At 40.2% G+C, this 22,174-nt stretch overlaps 1 protein-coding gene across 2 annotated transcripts in view; it reads left to right on the forward strand.

Moving 5' to 3' along the window:
• Positions 1–232: 232 nt before the first annotated feature.
• The window catches only part of LOC124863984 (Na(+)/H(+) exchange regulatory cofactor NHE-RF2-like), a 61,474-nt gene continuing 39,532 nt past the window's right edge, over positions 233–22,174 (forward strand). The window contains exons 1-2 of one of the 2 annotated variants that reach the window (XM_047358583.1): positions 233–1,004; positions 2,960–3,244. In XM_047358583.1, coding sequence (XP_047214539.1) covers positions 798–1,004; positions 2,960–3,244 — 492 coding nt within the window. In that variant the 5' untranslated portion in view covers positions 233–797. The remainder of the gene's footprint in view (positions 1,005–2,959; positions 3,245–22,174) is intronic. The other variant, XM_047358581.1, reaches the window with a different exon arrangement.

Below are 22,174 nucleotides of genomic sequence, written 5' to 3' on the forward strand. Positions count from 1 at the left end.
AGAAAATATTTGTATCACCTGCAAACAAAACAAACTGTAATACTTTTGAAACCTTACATATGTCATTTATGTAGAGAATAAACTGACCTCTGGGGGACACCACAAGCAATATTCAGGCAAGGCGACTGATATTCACCCACATTTTCACAAATTGTTACCTGCTGCTTAAATCGCTCTTCATCCACTCCAGAACCATTTATTTATTTATTTATTTATTGGTCAAAAACCACTTTTTGCCAGCTGAGGGCAACATCGTGTCATTTTAAATTCCACCCCTCCTGAATTTTCTTTCGCATCCCCTGTTTTTGGAGGAAGGTGGTGCTATTGCGCACAAGCCGCTCCTGCTGCGCGCTCGGCGCTCCTGTAGCCAAGCGGGTGCTCTCCGGACAGCTCTTATGGATAAATACAGAGAGGCAGCTGAGCCCCTGGTGACCCTTTACCTTTTACTATGGCTGCAGAGACAGTAATGATGTTCCGTTGGAGGATCTGAAGTCTTGTGCGCGGATGAGTTTTGAAGTGCCCCCCAGCTTGGAGAGAAGAAGCACGATCTGGTGGACTAGTTGCAAACCAGCCAGGATGTTTTAACTGTGCTGCCTGTTTACTTTTTGTCTTTTTATTCTTTTTGTTTTTGAGTGCATTTGGAGGTATTTTATATGAGTTTTGTGTTGCTCTGCATGGAGCAGACATGGTTTTGCGCTCTGGAAGTTTAGCCCTGATCTCCTGAACTCCCGATCTTTTGCGTTTTCACCCCACGCTTAAAACAGGGTTTGCAGAAGGATCGAGGCACGGAAGAGCAAATGGCCAACGAGCGCAAACCGCGGCTCTGCATCATAGCAAAGGGGGAGAACGGGTATGGGTTTCACTTACATGGTGAGAAAGGGAAGAGCGGCCAGTTTATCCGCAAAGTAGAGCCAGGCTCCACTGCAGAAGCGTCGGGAATGCGCGCCGGGGACAGGGTGGTCGCAGTGAACGGAGTCAACGTGGAGAGAGTGACGCACCACCAGGCGAGTGCAAAGACGCGTGGGCATTCATATTGATGATTTTCACTCATATTACAAGACGGGCCATCGCTGTCTGCAGGGGGTGCATCAATCGGCCGTGCTGGCTGACTGGAACAATCAGGAGCCCATGGATACCAGCAGCAACAGACTGCATAGCATGTCTGTGGCAAGAAAAGCTGCAAACAAGTCAACCCACTGCTGCCACTGTAAATAATGTTAAAACTGTCCCCAGTTCTATCTGAACTGGGCTGCTTCACTCTGAGGACTTGGTTACTGTTCACATGGAGTCTGGGGTTTTATAATTATTTATGGACAGCCTATCAGGCTCTCTCTGTGACCTCGTTGCAGCAGAGATAAAAACACAAGCTGTTCATCGCTGGGTTTAGATCTCAGAACATATCTTCTCTCCTTCTCATTTCAGTGACAAGGACTAATTAAACGAGGTGGATAATGATGTTTGATGACATCTAAATTGTTGCAGACCACCTCTAAAACAGCCCTTGATTGGTTATGATGCATAATTTGGATGTGTATCACGTGAAGGAGTGGTGGAAAGATCTAAATTTGCGCATTCAGTGATTGTGCTGCTGGATAAGTGATCCAATGTTTTACCACTGTGGTGGCCTATAACTGGCAAATAAGTAACAAGTAGACAAAAAACCCAATAATATAAACACTAAACTTATTGTTAAAGAAGAACATTTCCCTCCAGAAAATCTGATCAAATTTATTGTACAGTATTCACACCCCCTGAACATTTTCAAAAATCGTTTATTTTACAGCTACAAACTTCATTGTGTTTTATAGGGATTTTCTTTTCGTAACAGACACAAAGTATTGTTTAGTTGTGAAGTGGAAGTAAAAAGGGTGGTTTTCAGCAATTATTCAAATAAAAACTAAAAAGCACCATGTGCTTTAGTATTTATCCCTCTCAAATATTTTATAGAACGATATTTTGCTGCAATTACAGGTACAAGTCTTTTGGGGTATGTCTACCAGCTTTACACATCTAGAGACTGAAAGTTTTGGCCATTCTTTGAAAATCAGCTCAGTTAGATAAGATAGAGAGCATCTGTGAATATTAATTACCAAATCTTGCCACAAATTAAACTAGATATATGTTTGGACTTTGACTGGGCCATTCTAAAACATGAATAAGCTTTCATTCAAACTATTCTATTGTAGCTCTGGCTGTATGTTGAGGATTCTTGTCATGCTAGAAGTGCAGACTCTTATAGGTTTATTTTCATAATTGTCTTTCCATCAACACTAACCTACTTCCCTGCAATATTGCAACCCCTAAGGACTGCTACGACACGATATTTTCTGGACCATAATACCTCCAAGTGCCATGCATCCAATCTCTTTTATTGCTTACAACTGATATAAATCTTAGGGACCAAGAAACTAAAACTTAAGAAGAGTAGTCGGGACATCGCAATGAATATCATCATCGTGTTCAACAATATTATCGCAATGTCATGTTTTTACTAATGCTCTGCAGCCTCATCCCTCTCCTTGCAGAAGAAAAGCATCCCCACAACATGATGTGGCCACTACCATGTTTCACAGTAGGGCTGTTTAGTTCAGGCTGATGTTCAGTAGTTTTCTGCCACCCTCCATTTCCTAATTAGGTGACATCAAAAGAAATCTGCTTTAGGGTGTCAGAGTAAAGACAGATGAGACTATGTGGGTTTAACATTTCAGAATTTTATATTTTTTTTAAATGTCTATTTTTTGTTCTACTTTACATTTTTTGTTGGTCTGTCACAAAACTTCTAATAAAATGTATTGACGATTGTGGTTGTAATGTGACAAAATGTCATTCAAGCAACTATGAATGCTTTTGCAAAACACTGTCTATGTAGTATCTAAGCCAAACCTGGCATTGGATAACATAATTTAGACATATGCATCTCCAGATGAAATAATGAAGACTTGTTGTGTCCCTTTCCCAGGTAGTTCAAAGGATCAAGGCAGTAGAAAATGAGACCAGGTTGCTAGTTGTTGATCAGGAGACATATGAAAGCCTCCGCAGCCTGCATCTCACAGCCACAGAGGAGATGGCCATTCTCGTGACCGAGGCTGTCCCTGCTGCTTCCTCTCCTCCAGCCTCCCCCTTGTCGGCACCCTCCTCGACACCTTCCTCCCCCACCAAGAAGCGCCAGAACGGGTCTGTGTCCAAGCAGGGCGGCCAGGTGCAGAAGCCCACCAGGAGGTCACCTTCAAAGGCTGCGAAGAAGGTAAGTTCAGATAAAGTGATCATCTTGTTTTAAAGTGAAAAACCAAACACGCATGAGCCAACAGATTGCAGGTATTGAGTCACGTCTCTTATCAGATTCTCAAAGCTCAGACAAGTCTTCATCCTGGGCGGCTTTTGTGGCTGTCATGCCAGCTTAAGATCAAATTTGTAGTTGTCTTGCAGGTTCTGCAAGCTCACATGCTTGTGTGGTGAAGGAGTATCATAGCTTGGTTGGAAGTATGCCAGATGTTGTTTTAGAAGTTAAAGTGAAAGCGAAATGTCAGAAGGTGAAACCTGCCAGCAATCATAAAGTCCGGTTTGTTGAAAGCTTAAAGAAAACGTTCTTGGCTCTTGGCTCAGATGGTTGGCTGGAAGATTTTTTATTTGTTTAAAGTAAAAAATGTAGAAACAATTTTCCTCAACAGTTTTCTCTAATCTGTCTGTGTTAATTTTTGATTACAAAAATTTGAATTTCATCATTTTGTTTTCATATTTCATTCCATGGTGACAATGGACTCTGTGTCTTTGTGCACAAAGATCAGCTCAGATTTGGTTTCATAGAGTTCCATTCAGAAGAACACGCTGCTCCCCTTTTGCTTTCTACATTTACACCACATGTGTTTTCACTTAGTTTTGCCCTGTTGATATTCTTCCAGAACTCAGGCCCTTACTTTGCATAAGGTCTGACGACTCCAGTGCTTTGCATTTTAAAAAACCTTGTGACTTTGTTTAGTTCTTGTCGTCTAGTCTTGGAAAGTTTGCAGTTCTAATCTGAACTAATCCACCAAGGTTTGTAAAATTAGTTTATTTATCCAACTTAATAACTCAAATGAAAAAGCTGGAAAGAAACAGTCAGTAGACTGAACCAAAAATGAATTAGCCTTTTAAACTGAAATGCATACTTTAAACAGGCACCTCTGTTTCCTGCTGCATCTCAAGGGAAGTTGTTCCCTTATAGATATTAGGACTTAGGAGTGACGCACCGCACCAATAGAGCATTTAATGGCTTCTGCAGAAGTATTTTCTGGTTGTGACTGGGAAAATAGATTTGGCTTATAGTGCAGTAAGTAAAGCAAAGGGAAAAACAGACTGGTCAATAAAACAGAGAGGAGAGCCCAGGAAGAAAAAAAAGAAATACTATGCAGTGCAATGAAAAAAAGTAAGTCTTAATATTGGATAAAGGTAACCTGAGTGTTTTAAAAAATAATTACATTTAATAAATATAAAAAGCTGTCCGAAGACACTCGGCAATATGTGGAGAAGTAATTGCCCATTAAACTGATTGTGGCACCTTTTGCAGCAGACAAGCATTGTTTTTAATTTAGCCACACCAGACAGTTTTCAAGCATAAATGGCCTGTTAAGTTCATGCTATAGTGTCTACATCAGACTTCCAGACTTTGACTAGGCCACACCAAAGCCTTCATTTTTTTTAGCCATTCAGACATTGGTGTGCTTTGGTTCATTGTACTTGAAGAGAGTTTCCCTCCGGTTCATCCCTTTAAGTTTTCCTCTCTGTTCCATCATGGGAGTACAAGGATTTTGGAGAACATTGAGAACCACAAATTGATAACCAGACTTTCTCCTTCTGAATTTTCTGGTAAAGAAGAGAATTCATGGTTTCATTAATTGTGTCAATTCATCCAGGTCTTGAATCAGCAACTCAACTCTGGACCCCATCACAGTATCATCAGCATGACTGATGGTTTTTCTGAAATAAAGACTCAATGGCTGAACTGAGCTTTTATAGGTGTTGAGGCAGACTGATGGATCATTGCAGGTCTTTTGGAAAAGAAACAGGCCCACAGCATTACAGATCCTCCACCATATTTAACAGAGGATGTGAGGTGCTTGGGCAAATATTCCACCTTTGTTTCATGGCAGACCCAACTAGATGTTCTTGTTGGAAAAGACCTTAATCTCACTTTCATCTCACAAAAATGCTCGGCTTTTGTTAGTGATGGTTGGATGGAAAGTCTTTTAATTTTTCTTTGATTGTGGATATGGGCAAGTTTAAGTTAGTGGCTATTTGATTGTTGTCATTTTCCTGATACAAGGGCAAATCAATCATCTGCCTTACTTGAATAGTTTGTTTTCTTTTCTTCCCCATTCTGAAGAGCGGCAAAAATAAAAAATGCCATAATCACATCTATTTTAAAAAGAGTTGCTAATAATGGTGACACCAGTGATTTTGTGAAAACAAATGTTTTGTAGCATGAAATGTTTCCCCTAATGAATAAAATAAATGTGCTGTGTTAAATTGCCCTACTGCAATAAATTTTTAAGTCACTTTAATAGTATTTAAACAGTGGTTCTTGATATAAACTGACTGTGTGTTTAGTGTGTGACAGTATGTGGTTTGCCCAGTTTTATTTTCCTCTCACTAAGCCACAGGACCGCCAAACTGCTGAGAGCAGCACATTTCTCCTCATATTTTACTTTTTAAGAGAAGTTGGAGAAGAACCAGGCAACCTGAGATTTAAAAGCATTATGAAACTGGATAGAGGGAACCTGAGACTTCCACTTTAAGTTTAGTACCCACCCCCAGTGGTCTAGGGCAGTGGGAAAGCAAAGGCTTGCAAGTGATGATAGTGGGTTTAAGGAGTCAGTTTTCAGAAATGCAGCCTGCTGAGGAAATTGTACCATGTACCCAACCACCAGGGTGACACATGAACTGCACAACAACTCATACTGTTTTATGTTTCCAATGTTTCATTTCTTGATAAGGAGTTAACTTGGATAAACAACGAGTAGTAATAATTAGGTTAGCTGCATCTTGTGTCTGTTACTATTCCTTAAGAACTAGTTATCTGTGTTTTGACTTGTTTGAAGAACCTTGCAAAATTATCACAGCCCCAGAACTTTTGTCTTGTTATCACCTCATACTTCAATGTATTCTCTTTGGATCATATGTCATAGGCCAATACAAAGTGGTGCATTATTGTGAAGTGGAAAAAAATACATAGATTTAATTTTCTTTAACAATTATTAATCTTTTTTATGGTTGAAGCTTATCTCTTCCAGCTTTGTAAATTTTTAAGGTATATATTTTAGTCTCGTCAGATTAGATGGAGGACATTAGTGAACATCAATTTTCAATCAATCATATATTAGTTGGATTTAGTTTGGTTTCTACCCGGGGCGATTCTAAGACATGACTTTGCTTTGATCTAAAACATTTCCTTGTAGCTCTGGTTGCATGTTTAAGGTCATCATCCTGCTGAAAGGTGAATCTCCACTCCAGTCTTTTGCAACCAGTATTCCAGTATTGGACTGCATTTAGCTTTTTTTTTTTTTAATCTTCCCATCAACTTGGACAATCTTTCTGGCCCTACTCAAGAAAAGGATCCCCATATCATGATGCTGCCATGGCATTGTTCACCCTGGCCTTTACATCTGGCCAGTACAGCTGTAAGCTGAACACTGTTTACAAATTAGAGAACTTCTAAAGGCTACTGGTTGTGCTGAATCTTTTTAGGGGTACAGTAACATTGGCTGTAAACATGTGCATGCCACACTTTTCAGGTTTTTATTGATAAAGAAATTTGAAAAGCAGTCATTTTCTACCGCTTCTTCCATAGTGGGTCCCAGGGAAGCTGGTGCCTATGTCCAGCAGTCTATTGGCGGGAGGAGGGGTACACCCTGGATAGGTTACCAGTCCATCGCAGGGCAACACAGACACACACAGGACAAACAACCATGCACATACTCAGTCACACCTAAGGGCAATATAGAGAGACCAGCTAACCTAACAGTCATGTTTTTGGATTGTGGGAGCACCCGGAGAGAACATGCAAATTCCATGCAGAAAGGCCCCCAGCCAGGAGTCGAACCCAGGACCTTCTTGCTGCAAGGCAACAGTGCTACCATGTATTACTTTCTTTCGGCAAACAATTATCTGCTACCTACACTGTCCTGGCCTATCACATGAAATTCACTGTATAAATTCACTGTATAATGCAATAAAATATGCAGTCTCACTCATGTCCAACTAAATTTTTAACTTGTGTTAAGAGTTATCGCCTGGAAAAATTCACCTTTTTTAAGTTTGAATTTATGATTTTCACAAATGCAGAAAAAAGTGAGCAATGACAAAAGATTGTAAGTATGCAGGGATTGTTAGCCAGGGATTGTCAAATATTTAACCTTTGTTAAGCATGAAGTATGTAGAAGCAGCAGATAATTATGAATGATTTTTGTCCCCTCGTGCTGCCTGTTTGCATCTCTGAAAACCCAAATTATTGGATCTGCCTATAGACTGAGGTTAGGGTGGTCTGAAAGTATTAGACTTCAAATCTTAACACTATTGAGGGAATGATGGCTCTGCAATAAAGTATTTCCACTTTCCTCCCAGCAAAATGTTAAATATTGGTTGGTTTTCTTCTTGATCTCTCAACATGGATGTCTGCAGGTGTCAATCAAAGCCCTTATTGCTTCTACGCTCACTCACTAGTAAAGGAAACACAGCTAGACGCAAATTTTTCTGCATCTATACTTTTGTGCACATCTGCACAATAAATACCCTAGTAAAAGGTTTAAGTGAGTGTTTGTGCACATGTTCTCCAGGTTACATAACACTGCCTGTATTCTTCTTCTGTTTTATGGCCACTTATCTCCAAGGTTTCTCTCCCGTTGCACTCCATGTTTACTTGCCTCTTGATTTGTGATGCAGGAAATATCTTTCTGCTCAGATATGTTTTTTCTGCTCAGATATGTTTTTTCAATGCAGAATATATGATTTGTGTGTTTTCTTCATTATTTATTCGCTCACTGTTTTTCTAATATTGCTGTCAGAAAGATAAAATAATCTTGATTTTTGTTAATGGAGATTATGAGTTATCCAGGACATGGGATTCTTTACTTGGACAGAACGCAACTGGGAACAGGAAGATAATTGCAGTTCTAATCAGTTGAAGCACTTAGAGTAATTAGCATTTTTATTTTGTCCTTATTTCTCACCAAAGTTCTCTATCACTTAGGTAACCCATCTCCAGTCCGCTTTTGGAAAGAGAATAAATAACTTCTAGTAATTAGTATCAACACGGATGAATTATCCAGTTTTCTGTGAGCCTGGCATGTATATTGGCTTTTCAATTTGCATTAGTGTAATTGACTTTAAGCGGCTGTCACACTGAACGTGAGGAAATTGAGGTCATTTTGCTGGTGCCGCTGATGCTGGAAATACAGGAGCATCATGCAACTGAATATAAATATATTTTTTTACCAAGACACAACTTAGAACCCAGTGCAGTGGTATTTGTCCATGTTACAAACACACACACACACACATAGACACACCTCTTATAAACACTGTGTTGCTGTGTGGTATCATTCCACTTTGGAAACAGTGTTAGGTGTCACTTTCTTATTAGAACCTTTTTTTTTACCTGCATTTTTTACACAAAGACACACACACACGTAGCTCTATACACATCCACATTTAATGATTACATGGTTTTACCAAGCAGAGACTTTGTGTCCCTACCTTGTGACCTTTATTGCATACCTCAGCTTTTTTGCAACATGTATGTGCTCATTGCCTGCAAATGATAAATCTGGGAAAAGCCAAATACTTTTTGCTGAAACAAACACAATGTTCCTACACACTGTTCACTTCTAGGAAGGCAGGGTTAAGGTTGAAATTTGGTTAGAATGTTTGTCTAAAAAGAGAACAATAAAAAGAAAAATAAGGATTAAAAAAATTAAATACACTTTGTGAATGCAGATATGTTTAAAAACAGACCATGTATTATAAATTGTCTATACTGTAAATAACGTTTTATTCACAGGTTAGCCACTAGTAAAAAAAATACGTTTTGTATTTTACTTTGAATTAGAATAGAAATTGACAAATTAAACCTGAGGAATACGTTGACTTTAACACATAAAAAGTCACTTAAAAGTAATTAATGAAACTAAGCGGCTTTTGTTGTCCAGAGGATATTGTAGCCGTACATTCGTCAAACTCTACCTGTTACACTCTTAATGCCTAAGCAGCAAGGGGTTGTTACCTATTAAATCATTGTTCTGATCAGTAATTTGTGTCCATCAACTTGCTCCCTGTCTCCATGGTAACAAATTACTCAGTGGGTGGTAGCGGTCTCCGCTACTTCTTTTACTGCTTCGGGTTTTAGCTTAGATAGATGTTAGCTTCCAGCTTACCTGCTACTATGTCCAGTTGTATTCTATTTAAGGTGTTGCTATGAAGATGGTCAAAAAAAACAAAAGGACAGAAGACTCTTAACTTGCAACTTGTGCATAATTCTTCCACATAACAAGCCATCTAATATATTTCATACATAATGAAAGGTTATAGCAATCTTCAATGAAAGCTGAAGGGAAAAAACTTTGAATTTTAGCAAATGGAGACAAAAATAGTTTCATTCTCTGTCAATCCCTCCTGTCCGTCCTTTGAGAGCCGTCCTACTGTTCTTTTACAGTAAAAGTTTGAACTTTAACATCAAAAATAGCTTAAAACTGATCAGATAAATCTGGAACTTTAAAATCAGGAATGTAAGAACTTTAGAAGGTTTTTAAAGCATCCACCTTTCTCATTAATAATCTTTATATTACTTGCATAAAAAGTATAATACATCATAAGCACATATGAAATTCGAGGTTCTTATATAGATCAAATAGCAATGAAATGTTTCTCAGTGATTTGTGGAAAAAGGTGCATTGACAAGAAGATTCTGTTTCTTGTGCTCTCATCTCCGACCTCCTCCTGACTTGAATTTCCAACTTCTGATGGTGATGAGGCTTTTACGATATGCAACATTTAGGGAGAATTAAGGACTTCAGTATTGCACTCATGTGCCTACATTTCAAAAGCAGTTTACTATCATTAGTTGTACACGTAATAACTGGATTTTCATAAACCCTGGCCTTTTGCCATTTGGCCAAAACAAGAGAGATATAAAAAAAAAATGCTATTCCAGATGATTCAACTTCCTGCCAGCCACATGCACACATGTGAAATGCACTTTGTGTCTTTATAAATAGCTACATTATGTTGAGGATTTGCAAACGCCTTTGGAGATCATCTGCTCCCAATGGAGCTCAGACTGAAACACATCTGTTAAAATACTTGCCGAGCAGGGGTGTGCATTTGATGGGGTGCAGAAGTTTAACTTATGAGTTCGTAATGCCCCATATAACATGGTTTGTTTTGCCACAGGTTTTAATTGGTTGAATCATTTCAGTATCAAGAAGAATACAGGAAAATTCAATGTTTAATTCAATCTAAATGTCAACAGTTGTACACAAACATGGAGGTTTATGTGCATAGTTATGCACAGCTACAGACTCACATGTGTTGTAGCTGTTGAAACTCTGATTTCCTACTAAACTACCACAGAGACTAAACAAGACAACACCGAAAATGGTGCAAGGAAGTGTTTATTCTTAAAGAAAGCTTCCAGATGAGTTTCTAAATATAAGGAACACTGATGAAAAGGTAAATATGAGTCTTTGTTCAGCCTAAGTAGTCATTGGCTATGTCTTGAAACTATAATAAAAAGGAATAAAAAAAAAGTATAGAGGAATTTAAAAAAGGTTTGATAGGGGTTCATCCCTTTGCTAAAGTGATATTGTGCTGATTACCTAAAGAGCTACATTTCCTTTTAAATGAAATTTAGTTTTTTGCTAGTAACATCTATTTCTGTCTAATCCATTTATAACAACAGCAGAAAATGAAATGATGACTGCGACTTTGGGGCTCTCATTTGTCCTGTTTCCTGGCTCAGCTTCTCATTAGGGGCTGAGAGTAATAGGGAAAAGATGTTGCCTGCTGGCACCAGTGTAAGAAAACACAACACAGGAGATGTCTAGATCACTTATATGTGTGGTGATCTTTTCAGGATTTCTGTCAACACAAAAACTGCCAGAAAATCAAAGATTAGGTCAAAATTCTGCATTTTTAGTCATTTACGAACACAAAAGCAGATATTTTCTATGGGCTTACATTTTTCAATCCTATTAGAAACCTTTTATGTCATTATCAAGGCCATTATTTTACAAAATAAACAGACAATAAACAGTTAGATTGGCTTTAACTTTTAAATAACTCTATGACGATAGGAGTTAGAGCAGTTTGTCTCATAAACATCTGGAGCTGGTAAATGAGATCTTCCACCCCAACCCCCAACTTTGAATACCAGTGTTGTTACATCAAGGGTCCTGATTTAGTGTGTGTTTGGGCCAGAGAGCAAACCAAATTCCTGGAGGTAAAACATGAAGGTTTGAAAAAGGGGTCACGGTCAGGAAATGTGTGTCTGGTTCTGTGTGTGTGTGGTGGGATAGCAAATGGACAAAGAGGCGAACTGAGTTAGTAAGGTGCATAATGTCAAAAGGATATGAACAACTGAGTGTATTGTTTTAGAAGTGTGTGGGTGGGTATATGAGAGCAAGCACAGCTGTGCGTTTCTGCATTATCTCCCCAATGCAGAACTGATCATGTATTCAAATGTTGCTCCATGTTAACCCAGAGGAAACTTCGCTGTTTCTCTGCAGACGTTATGAAATATTCCTTCACACAAAGTGTGTCTGTCAGAGGACAATTTATCTGCACGTCTTTAAACATCTCAGAAAGGCAGATTATTTTTATACATAATGAGACATTATTAAACAACTAATATCAGGCTTTCAGGTTACAAAAATGTAGTTGTTAAATTTAAATGAAACCGATCTTATCCAGCAATCTTATCTACTTGTCTAACCTGTTGGGTATCATTTAGTGTTTTTCAATAAAAAAAGATTGGAATATTGAAGGTAAATTGTGATTTTGTAACACCTGACAGTATCAGTTATAAAAAAAAATCTCGACAGGTCAGGCTTTTTAATGATCGGTGATCAGCCAGAAATCCGCTATCGGCACACGCCTAGTAAAGACCCTTTGTGTGTTGTAGGTTAGGTTTTGGATTAGCATCTGTCTTTTCTCCTTATTTACTTCTATTTAATTTCTTTAAACTAGGATTAATAAATATGTTTGTCTAAATATGTTTCATAGCATATAAAGCAGCTGTAGCTATAAGGAAAACCTCTACCTCTGTTGCAGTTAGAATTTGACCCAAATGGTCAGCATTATTAATAGACTTGACTACTTTTGTCAAAGCCTTATGGGTCATAAATAGGAAAACAGCCCTGCAATCCATCACTCGGGGATTATTGTTTAAAGCTTCAGTAAAACATTTGACCAAATACATTTTTAATAAAATAGCTCCTGCTTTGGAAAAATGCCACCTCCTCTGCTACTCTCTGATTTATTTTTCTCAATTTTATGATTTAAATGTTATTAGTTGGATTTGGAAGTGTCAGTGGACTTTGAGTGGGCTGCAGTCAGGGCATGGATTGATCAATGCACTGCCTACATAAACAATCTTCAAATTCATAAACCAACAATAAAAGAAAGAAATGCAAACTGTAAACACATAACTGGAGAACACATGCAAGAAATTATTATTTGCCCTCAACGATCACTGCTGAACGCTTCAGAGGAAATGAGAGAAATTTTGCACAATCTGCTGAGATGATGATTTGGCACAAAGAACCTCAATGTAATCTTCAGCTTTTCTTGTTACAACCGTGATGTTCAGCTGATATCTTACCATCTCTCTCCACTCTTGGTGTTCAGCAACTTTTATTCATACCTGCTGCCAGCTAAACTCATAGCTGAGAGCCAGCATTTATCTTCACACCATATTGTGTTTTTAGTGTTCTGGTCTTCCATCTTAGACCAAGTAGTCTTAGACCACAAATTTGTTACAACTGGGCTGCATTACTGTAATGGGCTTTATCTAGGATTCAGTGCTTGGTCCATCATTTGTCTCCAGATGGTGTAAAATGCTGCAGTTTATCTTTTAACTGGCACTCTGACGTTTAAGCACATTTTCCTCAATTTATCTTCCTTTCACTGGCATCATTCCTTTTTGGATGCATTTCAAAATTATTTTATTTGCTTTTAAAGCACTCCATGGCCTTATCCTATCTCGCTGATCTGTTGCAGCCTTAACACCAACCTGCTCTCTTAGGTCAGCTGTTCAGCTGCTCCTCACTGTACTTCGGACTGAGCGTAAACATAAAGGAGATCAGGCTTTTGCTGCTATGTTCTGGCGTCTTCTCCATCTGTTTTTAAATCTATTCTGAAAACCCATATTTTTACTCTGGCATGTCACACCCTGTGAGATGGTTTCAGGTCATTTTTATATTAGTCTTTTTTGGTTGATTTTTATGCTGTTTTATGTTGCTTAAATATAGGGCTGTTTATTTGAGTATTGTGTGTTTTAATGTGTTTTGTTTTAACCTATTTGACTGTACAGCAGTTTGGTCCTGTGCTGGTTGTTTAAAGTGCTTTGTAAGTAGAGCTACAGATCTCAGATCTGTGGCCACTACTTCTGTCTCTGAATGATAAGTTAATCAAACAATTTGCATCTTTACAGATCAACGGAATATTTTGCAGGTATTTTTAGTGCTTAACTATCTGCCCTTCTAACAGTAGCTGTTAAAATATTTCACTTAAAGATGTCATGTGTATCACATTATTTAAAATAAATGATGGTGAAATCTAATGTGATAATGAAAAAGTCTTTATACAAGGATTTCACATGAAGCCCATTTAGTTTGAAGGACTAGATAGGCCGATCACAAAATGGATGGAAACTTCTCTATCTAACCCAACTAAAATAGACTAAACAAAGATGCAGGGCTTCAGAGCTGAAAGGAAGTTTGGCCTCTGTTTGTATTGCTCATGCCTGTATTCACAGTAGTGATCAGCATTTAATATTTGCTGGGTGAAAACATTTAGTTGGCAAAATAAATTGAAGTTTTGGGTATTGCACAATTGTTATTCCTGCTTGGGATGTTTTTGTTCTACATTTCCTGGTTCTGAGTCGCTGTTCAGTTGGTAGCAGAAATCTACCTTAACAGAATAACAGCCCATATATAATAAGTTAGTTGACACATATCTGACCTTCTGTCATGTGAGGTTCATGCTAAGAACATTTGGTTACTGTGTTCAGACATGTATTCCAAAGGGCTAGGGACTTATACATAGCTTTAACTGACTGTCCTGCTTAAATGTAAGCCTTTAGGCTCATGCAGACAACACAAATTGTCAGAGAACATTTTTCTGTCCGTAGTTAGCTATAGATAGGTGTTTCTGTACCGTTCATGCATTTTACTATATATATATATAGACAGTCATGTAGACATAGACTTAATAATAATTGACATAAACTACAAACTTGAGAATATGTTTGTGTTATTTTACATAATTTACTATAATACGATTTTACATTTTAGAAAATCTTTTTTTCAGTTTATGGAACAGAGATAGTTTGTTAATTTTTGATCAGGTATCCCTTAATCCAATGGACAATTTGGGGATAAGGCTGCTGATCTACACATTAACAATTACAAACCATACAGCCCTTATTTGTTAATGTGAGCTCCACTCACATGCAGTGTGTGTTAAAAGAAAATATTAATTCAACAGTCTCACATTTTGCCACATCACAATCCCAACATTTATTGAGATGTTATGTTATGAACAAAGACAAAGTGGCAAGTAAATGTGAAGTGGAAGAAAAAATGTTTTTTCAACATTTTGTACAAATTAAAAGTCTACGTGTGTGTAATTTAATCTTAATATACATGCAGCTTTCCTAGAAGACCTTAAGAGGTTTGCTATAGAACACCAGTGAACCTACAGCATCATGAAGACCAAGTAACCCACCAGACAGGTCAGGGAGAAAGCTGTCAAGAAGTTTAAAGCAGGTTAAAAAAACGACACTCCAAGTTTTGAAAATATCGCAGAGCTCACAGATACAGCTATGAGGCCCGATGTAAGCTGCAAAGATCCACTTTGCAGGTGAAAGAATCTGTTGACAGAACAAGCATTGGCACTGCACTGCATCAATCTGTCTTTTATAGAAGTATGGTAAGAAGAAAGCCACAGTGAAAAGAAAAACATAGGCAGTCCTGTTAAAGTTTCTCGCAAGCCATGTAGGAGATGCTGCAAACATGCGGAAAAAAGTGCTCTAGTCAGATGTGGCAGAAAACAAACACTGCACATCATTGATAACAAAACATCCCCACGGTGAAACATGGTGGTGGCAGCAGCATCCTGTGGTTATGCATTTACTCAGGAGGGACAGACAAAATGGATGGAGCTAAATCAGAATCAGAATCAGAATCAGAAAAGCTTTATTGCCAAGTACGTTTTTGGACATACAAGAAATTTGTTTTGGCGTAGTTGGTGCAATACAGTACAAATTAAACAGTATAAACATATCTACAATATAACATAAATAAATGTGCACAGTTTTAAGTGAGTGAGAGTAAAAGAAGAGCAGTATAAGATGCAAGAGCAATACAACAGTGCAGGTGATCATTGTGCAAGTAAAGCAGGAGTCCAAGCTGAGCGTTAATGTAACGCATAGAGTTACAGGTTACAAGTGTCCTGTCAGCAAAAAAGGGGGGGGTGTGGGGGAAAGGGAGAGTGTCAGGGTGGTTTCCGGGCTTTGTTAACCAGGCTGGTGGCAGATGGGAAAAAACTGTTCTTGTGGCGTGAGGTTTTGGTCCGAATGGACCGCAGCCTCCTGCCAGAGGGGAGAGTCTCAAAGAGTCTGTGACCGGGGTGGGAGGGATCAGCCAGAATCTTCCCTGCCCGCTTCAGGGTCCTGGAGGTGTACAGTTCCTGGAGCGACAGCAGACTGCAGCCAATCACCTTCTCAGCAGACCGAATGACATGCTGCAGCCTGCCCTTATCCTTGGCTGTAGCAGCGGCGTACCAGATGGTGATGGAGGAGGTGAGGATGGACTCAATGATGGCTGTGTAGAAGAGCACCATCATAGTCTTTGGCAGGTTGAATTTCTTCAGCTGCCGCAGGAAGAACATCCTCTGCTGGGCTTTCTTGATGAGGGAGCTGATGTTTGGCTCCCACTTGAGATCCTGGGAGATGATGGTTCCCAGGAAGCGGAAAGATTCCACAGTGTCAATTATGGAGTCACAGAGGGTGATGGGGCAGGTGGGGCTGGGTTCTGCCTGAAGTCCACGACCATCTCCACTGTCTTTAGAGCGTTGAGCTCAAGGTTGTTCTGGCTGCACCAGTCCAACAGATGGTCCACCTCCCATCTGTACGCGGACTCGTCACCATCAGATATGAGTCCGATCAGGGTGGTGTCGTCCGCAAACTTCAGAAGCTTGACAGACTGGTGACTGGAGGAGCAGCTGTTGGTGTACAGGGAGAAGAGCAGAGGAGAGAGAACACAGCCTTGGGGGGAACTGGTGCTGATGGTCAGGGAGTCAGAAACGTGCTTCCCCAGCCTCACGCGCTGCTTCCTGTCAGACAGGAAGTCAGTGATCCACCTGCAGGTGGAGTCGGGCACACTCAGCTGGGAGAGCTTCTCCTGGAGCAGAGCTGGGACGATGGTGTTGAAGGCAGAGCTGAAATCCACCAACAGGATCCTGGCGTAGGTTCCTGTGGAGTCCAGGTGCCGGAGGATGAAGTGAAGAGCTAAGTTGACTGCATCGTCTACAGACCTGTTGGCTCTGTAGGCAAACTGCAGGGGGTCCAGGAGGGGGTCGGTGATGTCTTTTAGGTGTGAGAGCACAAGGTGCTCAAAGGACTTCATCACCACAGAGGTCAGGGCGACGGGTCTGAAGTCATTAAGCCCTGTGGTCCTTGGCTTCTTGGGAACAGGGACGATGGTGGAGGACTTGAAGCAGGCTGGCAAATGACATGTCTCCAGTGAGGTGTTAAAAATGTCTGTGAAGACTGGAGACAGCTGATCAGCGCAGTGCTTCAGGCTGGCTGGTGAGATAGAATCCAGACCAGCAGCTTTCCGGGGGTTCTGTCTCCTGAAGAGTTTGTTGACGTCCCTCTCTTGGATGGAAAGAGCCGTCCTCGGCGTGGGTAGGGGGCTGGTGGGGGGGAACTTCAGGGAGGGGGTTGGAGGTGCCAAGGCCCCTCTTGAGGTCGGGGAGGTTTGGGGTGGTGGATTGTGGCTGCAGCTGTTGGGGGGCGTCGTGGGGGATGGTTGCAGGACTGTCCCTTTGTCTTTCAAAGCGGCAGTAGAACTCGTTCAGGTCGTTGGCGAGGCGTCGGTCGTTGATGGAGTGGGGGGCTTTCGGCTTGTAGTTGGTGATTTGCTTGAGCCCTTTCCAGACAGACGCAGAGTCGTTGGCTGAGAACTGGTTTTGGAGCTTCTCAGAGTACAGTCGTTTGGCCTCTTTCACTGCCTTGCCAAACTTGTACTTTGCCTCTTTGTATATGCCTTTGTCCCCACTCTTGAAGGCCTCTTCCTTATCCAGTCTTAACCTTCTGAGTTTAGCTGTGAACCAGGGTTTGTCGTTGTTGTAACTCACCCTGGTGCATGATGGTACACAGCTGTCCTCACAGAAGCTGATGTAGGAAGTCACAGCCTCTGTGTACTTGTCCAGACTGTTGGTAGTAGTCCTGAACACATCCCAGTCTGTACAGCCTAAACACACCTGGAGATTCTCCACAGCCTCACTGCTCCACTTCCTTATCGTCCTCACAACAGGTTTGCAGAGCTTTAGTTTCTGCCTGTATGCAGGAATCAGGTGGACCATGATGTGGTCTGATTGGCCCAGTGCAGCACGTGGGACGGCATGATAAGCGTCTCTGATGGTGGTGTAACAGTGATCCAGAATGTTGTCCTCTCTGGTCGGACATTTTATAAACTGTCTATATTTGGGGAGTTCGTGGGTGAGATTACCTTTGTTAAAGTTGCCAACGACGATTACTAAGGAGTCCGGGTTGGTCCGCTCCACACTCAGTATCTGGTCGGCGAGCACGCGCTGTGCGACCTGCATGTTAGCTTGCGGCGGGATGTAAACACCGACCAGGATGAACGAAGCGAACTCACGGGGGGAATAGAAAGGCTTACAGTTTATGATGAAGGCTTCCAGGTCTGGAGAACAGTGCTGCTGAATCACAGGGCCATCCTGGTAGAAAACCTGTTAGAGGCTGCAGAAGGCTGAGGTGGAGGCTGCCCTTTCAGCAGGACAACAACCCTAAACATAAAGCCACACTTACTTTGTGTTGGTCAACCAAGTTAAATCTTTTGACAAAATATGTTCAAGGTTTATAAATACATTTGTAAGGCACTGTTCCCCTCCTACGGTTAAAACACCACGCACACACAAATCAAGCACCACCTTCATGGATGAGGAATATCTGCCACGCACTGATAACAGGGGTGTGGACTCACATTCTTCCACAAACATTATTTCATCATCACATGTGAAAAACAAACAGCAATAGAAAGAAACTGTCAGAAGTTGAACCACTGTAACATTTACTTTATTTCAACCCTAAATTTAAATAAGTACATAATAAGAGAAGAAATAGACACACACCACCGCACTGAAATGTTAGTGGTGCCAGCAGCCCACACAGTTTAGGTTGACATTTAAATACAAACTGAGCTGAAAAGTATTTCTTTTAACCGTCTCCCTGCCGAAAGTGTAAAAAAATTACTTCTCAAACATGAGCTAGGAATATGAAAGCAGGTGAAACAATAAAAGGCATCCAGTGTGGATAGGTGAAAGATTAAACAAAAGGAAAGTTTGTTAGAGAATCCACCAGTTTGGCTGAATGTTCCCTTTTTTTGCCTTTACAGAGTTTCACCAACCTCATAAAATCCTGAAATTGAAAAGAAAACAAGGAAAAGTGTAATATCATAATTTTCATGAGGGGACAGAAATTTTAGAGCCGACTACAACTCAAACTGAGTGCCTTCACAGCTGGGCCACTCGATCAGTGACAGTTCAGCTTCAAGCTATAAAATCCTGCACAGTATGTTCACACTCACAACACTGCAGCTGACTGCTGCTGCAGGCATCTCCAGCACTTGTTAAATGACAACAAACATCAACAACCAAAACTTCATCACATATTTAGGTCACTGCCCCATCAGTAAAGCTTAGTTCAGCCACAAGCTCTGTGTTTTTGCTTACTTATCAGCTGTTCTAGGCTGAGCCCAAGGATCAGAGTTGAAGTGTTCTGCATTTAGGCCAATTAGCATGTTTTTGTTCCTTTACTTAATTTCAAAGCCAGTATATTTTTAGGAAAATGAAAATGTTGCTAGAGACCATCAAAGTAAAATTAAAAGTGGCAATTAATTTAGGTCTTTCTGAGCAGCATACAGAATACACAGAAAATTGCACAGGCATTCTACAGAGCTGTTAACTAACTAAAAAAGGACGAAATGAGTTTCATCCAGTCCATCCATCCTGTAAAACAATTTGTAGAATGACTTTAATAGTTGTGGAAACTGTTAGTGTTTACAGAAAATCTTCTAGGTTAGAACAGCCAGAACATAAACTGATTTAAGAGAAGTATAACTTTACATTTTCACAGCATATTCCCTCGTTAATATAAGACCTCCCTGGCTTCTGATATTTTGGTACATAAAAAAAATATATCATATGGTGTAGAAGTGTCCAAAGTGCTGATTCAACCTTTTCAAGCATTCATTCAGGTTCAAATTTGGCCATTGAGAAACAGGTAGTTTATGCAGGTGGAACTATTTTAAAAATCTGACTTTTTTATTTGTTTCATTAAAATATTGTGTATTTAGTGTATTGGTGAGCCGCGTAAAAATAATAATATGGCAGCATAATTGATTTCGCATTTTTGATTTAAAAGAAAAATTAAAGTTTTTGTGGCCTGGGAGCACTTTTACCTTTAAGATAGGCCAACATGACAAAATGTTTTGACACAACTGAAATTATGTGTACACTTAAAAACAGCGGATTGCTTTTTCAAACATGCTTGAAGTATACCAACTAGTCTGACTGCAACTATTAGGAACTGTTTCAAAATCTTCACAATTTGTTTTTATGTCTTGTTGAGAAGAATTGAAAGTTACACTAGAAACATTTGCATTTCCTGCGAAAATGCAGTGTGAATGCTGTAAGCTGAATTTTTTAGCTGAAAGCTGGCAGAAAAAAGCTGAAATTGACTGCAGAAAATCTGCTGAAATCTGATAAATTAGTAGAAATAGCAGAAACAGCAAAGAAAAACTGTCATCTGATCTGTTTAAGCAGGAAGACTATTAGCTATAAAACAGTTTAACAATTTAAAGTTACCTCAAAACTACTTGTTGAAAGAGTTGTTGAAATGCAAGAATTGACAAAAACTTTAAAAAAGCAGGAAAGAGCTGCCATAGATGAGCTGAAAAAGCATAGACTGAAGCAAAAATATAGCCTAAGAAGTTGAAGTCAGAGCTAAAATACATAAAAAAATATGAAAAATTTCAAAAAAAATGAACTAACAACAAATACGCTGAAGAAACACAAAAACAAACAGGAAATTGCCTAAAAAACGCAAATGTGTTCTTTAGCTAAGAGAGGAGAAAAAGAAGCTACAATCCTAATGTTAGCATATTCTTTCTGGTTCTGATTGAGTTTGGACCTGGTTCTGATAGAAGTTTCCTCCTGGTTCTGATTGAGTTTGGACTTGGTTCTGATGGAGGGTTCCTAACTGGTTCTGATGGAGATTGGATCTGGTTCTGATGGAGTTTTTCTTTCCTTGTACGGATGGAGCTTTTTGCCAGGTTCTGAAGGAGTTTGGACCTGGTTCTGATAGAAGGTCCCTCCTGGTTCTGATTGAGTTTGGACTTGGTTATGATAGTGGGTGACTAACTGGTCCTGATACAGAATTCCTCCTGGTTCTGATGGAGTTTGGGTCTGGTTCTGATGGAGGGTTCCTAACTGGTTCTGATGGAGTTTGTGTCCGGTTCTGATGGAGGGTTCCTAACTGGTTCTGATGGAGATTGGATCTGGTTCTGATGGAGTTTTTCTTTCCTTGTACTGATGGAGCTTTTTGCCAGGTTCTGAAGGAGTTTGGACCTGGTTCTGATAGAAGGTTCCTCCTGGTTCTCATTGAGTTTGGACTTCATTCTGGTGGAGGGTCCCTAACTGGTTCTGATGGAGAATTCCTCATGGTTCTGATGGAGTTTGTGTCCGGTTCTGATGGAGGGTTCCTAACTGGTTCTGATGGAGTTTGTGTCCGGTTCTGATGGAGATTTGTTCCTGGTTCTGATAGAAGTTTCCTCCTGATTCTGATTGAGTTTGGACTTGGTTCTGGTGGAGGGTCCCTAACTGGTTCTGATGCAGTTTGGGTCCAGTTCTTGTGGAGATTTATTCCAGGTTCTGAAGGAGTTTGGACCTGGTTCAGATAGAAGGTTCCTCCTGGTTCTGATTGAGTTTGGACCTGGTTCTGAGAGTGGATGACTAACTGATCCTGATACAGAATTCCTCCTGGTTCTGAAGGAATTTGGACCTGGTTCTGATAGAAGGTTCCTCCTGGTTCTGATTGAGTTTGGAACTGGTTCTGATAGTGGGTGACTAACTGGTCCTGATACAGAATTCCTCCTGGTTCTGATGGAGTTTGGGTCTGGTTCTGATGGAGATTGGATCTGGTTCTGATAGAGGTTTCCTCCTGGTTCTGATTGAGTTTGGACTTGGTTCTGATGGAGGGTCCCTAACTGGTTCTGATGGAGTTTGGGTCCAGTTCTTGTGGAGATTTATTCCAGGTTCTGATGCTTCTTGGAACTGGTTCTGATAGAGGTATCTTTCTGGTTCTGATTGAGTTTGGACCTGGTTCTGATATTGGGTGCCTAACTGGTCCTGATGGAGAATTCCTCCTGGTTCTGATGGAGTTTGGGTCTGGTTCTGATGGAGGGTTCCTAACTGGTTCTGATGGAGTTTGTGTCCGGTTCTGATGGAGATTTGTTCCTGGTTCTGATAGAAGGTTCTCTCCTGGTTCTGAATGAGTTTGGACGTCATTCTGGTGGAGGGTCCCTAACTGGTTCTGATGGAGTTTGGGTCCAGTTCTTGTGGAGATTTATTCCAGGTTCTGAAGGAGTTTGGACCTGGTTCAGATAGAAGGTTTCTCCTGGTT

This window comes from Girardinichthys multiradiatus, chromosome Y (assembly GCF_021462225.1).
Source record: "Girardinichthys multiradiatus isolate DD_20200921_A chromosome Y, DD_fGirMul_XY1, whole genome shotgun sequence".
NCBI lineage: Eukaryota > Metazoa > Chordata > Actinopteri > Cyprinodontiformes > Goodeidae > Girardinichthys > Girardinichthys multiradiatus.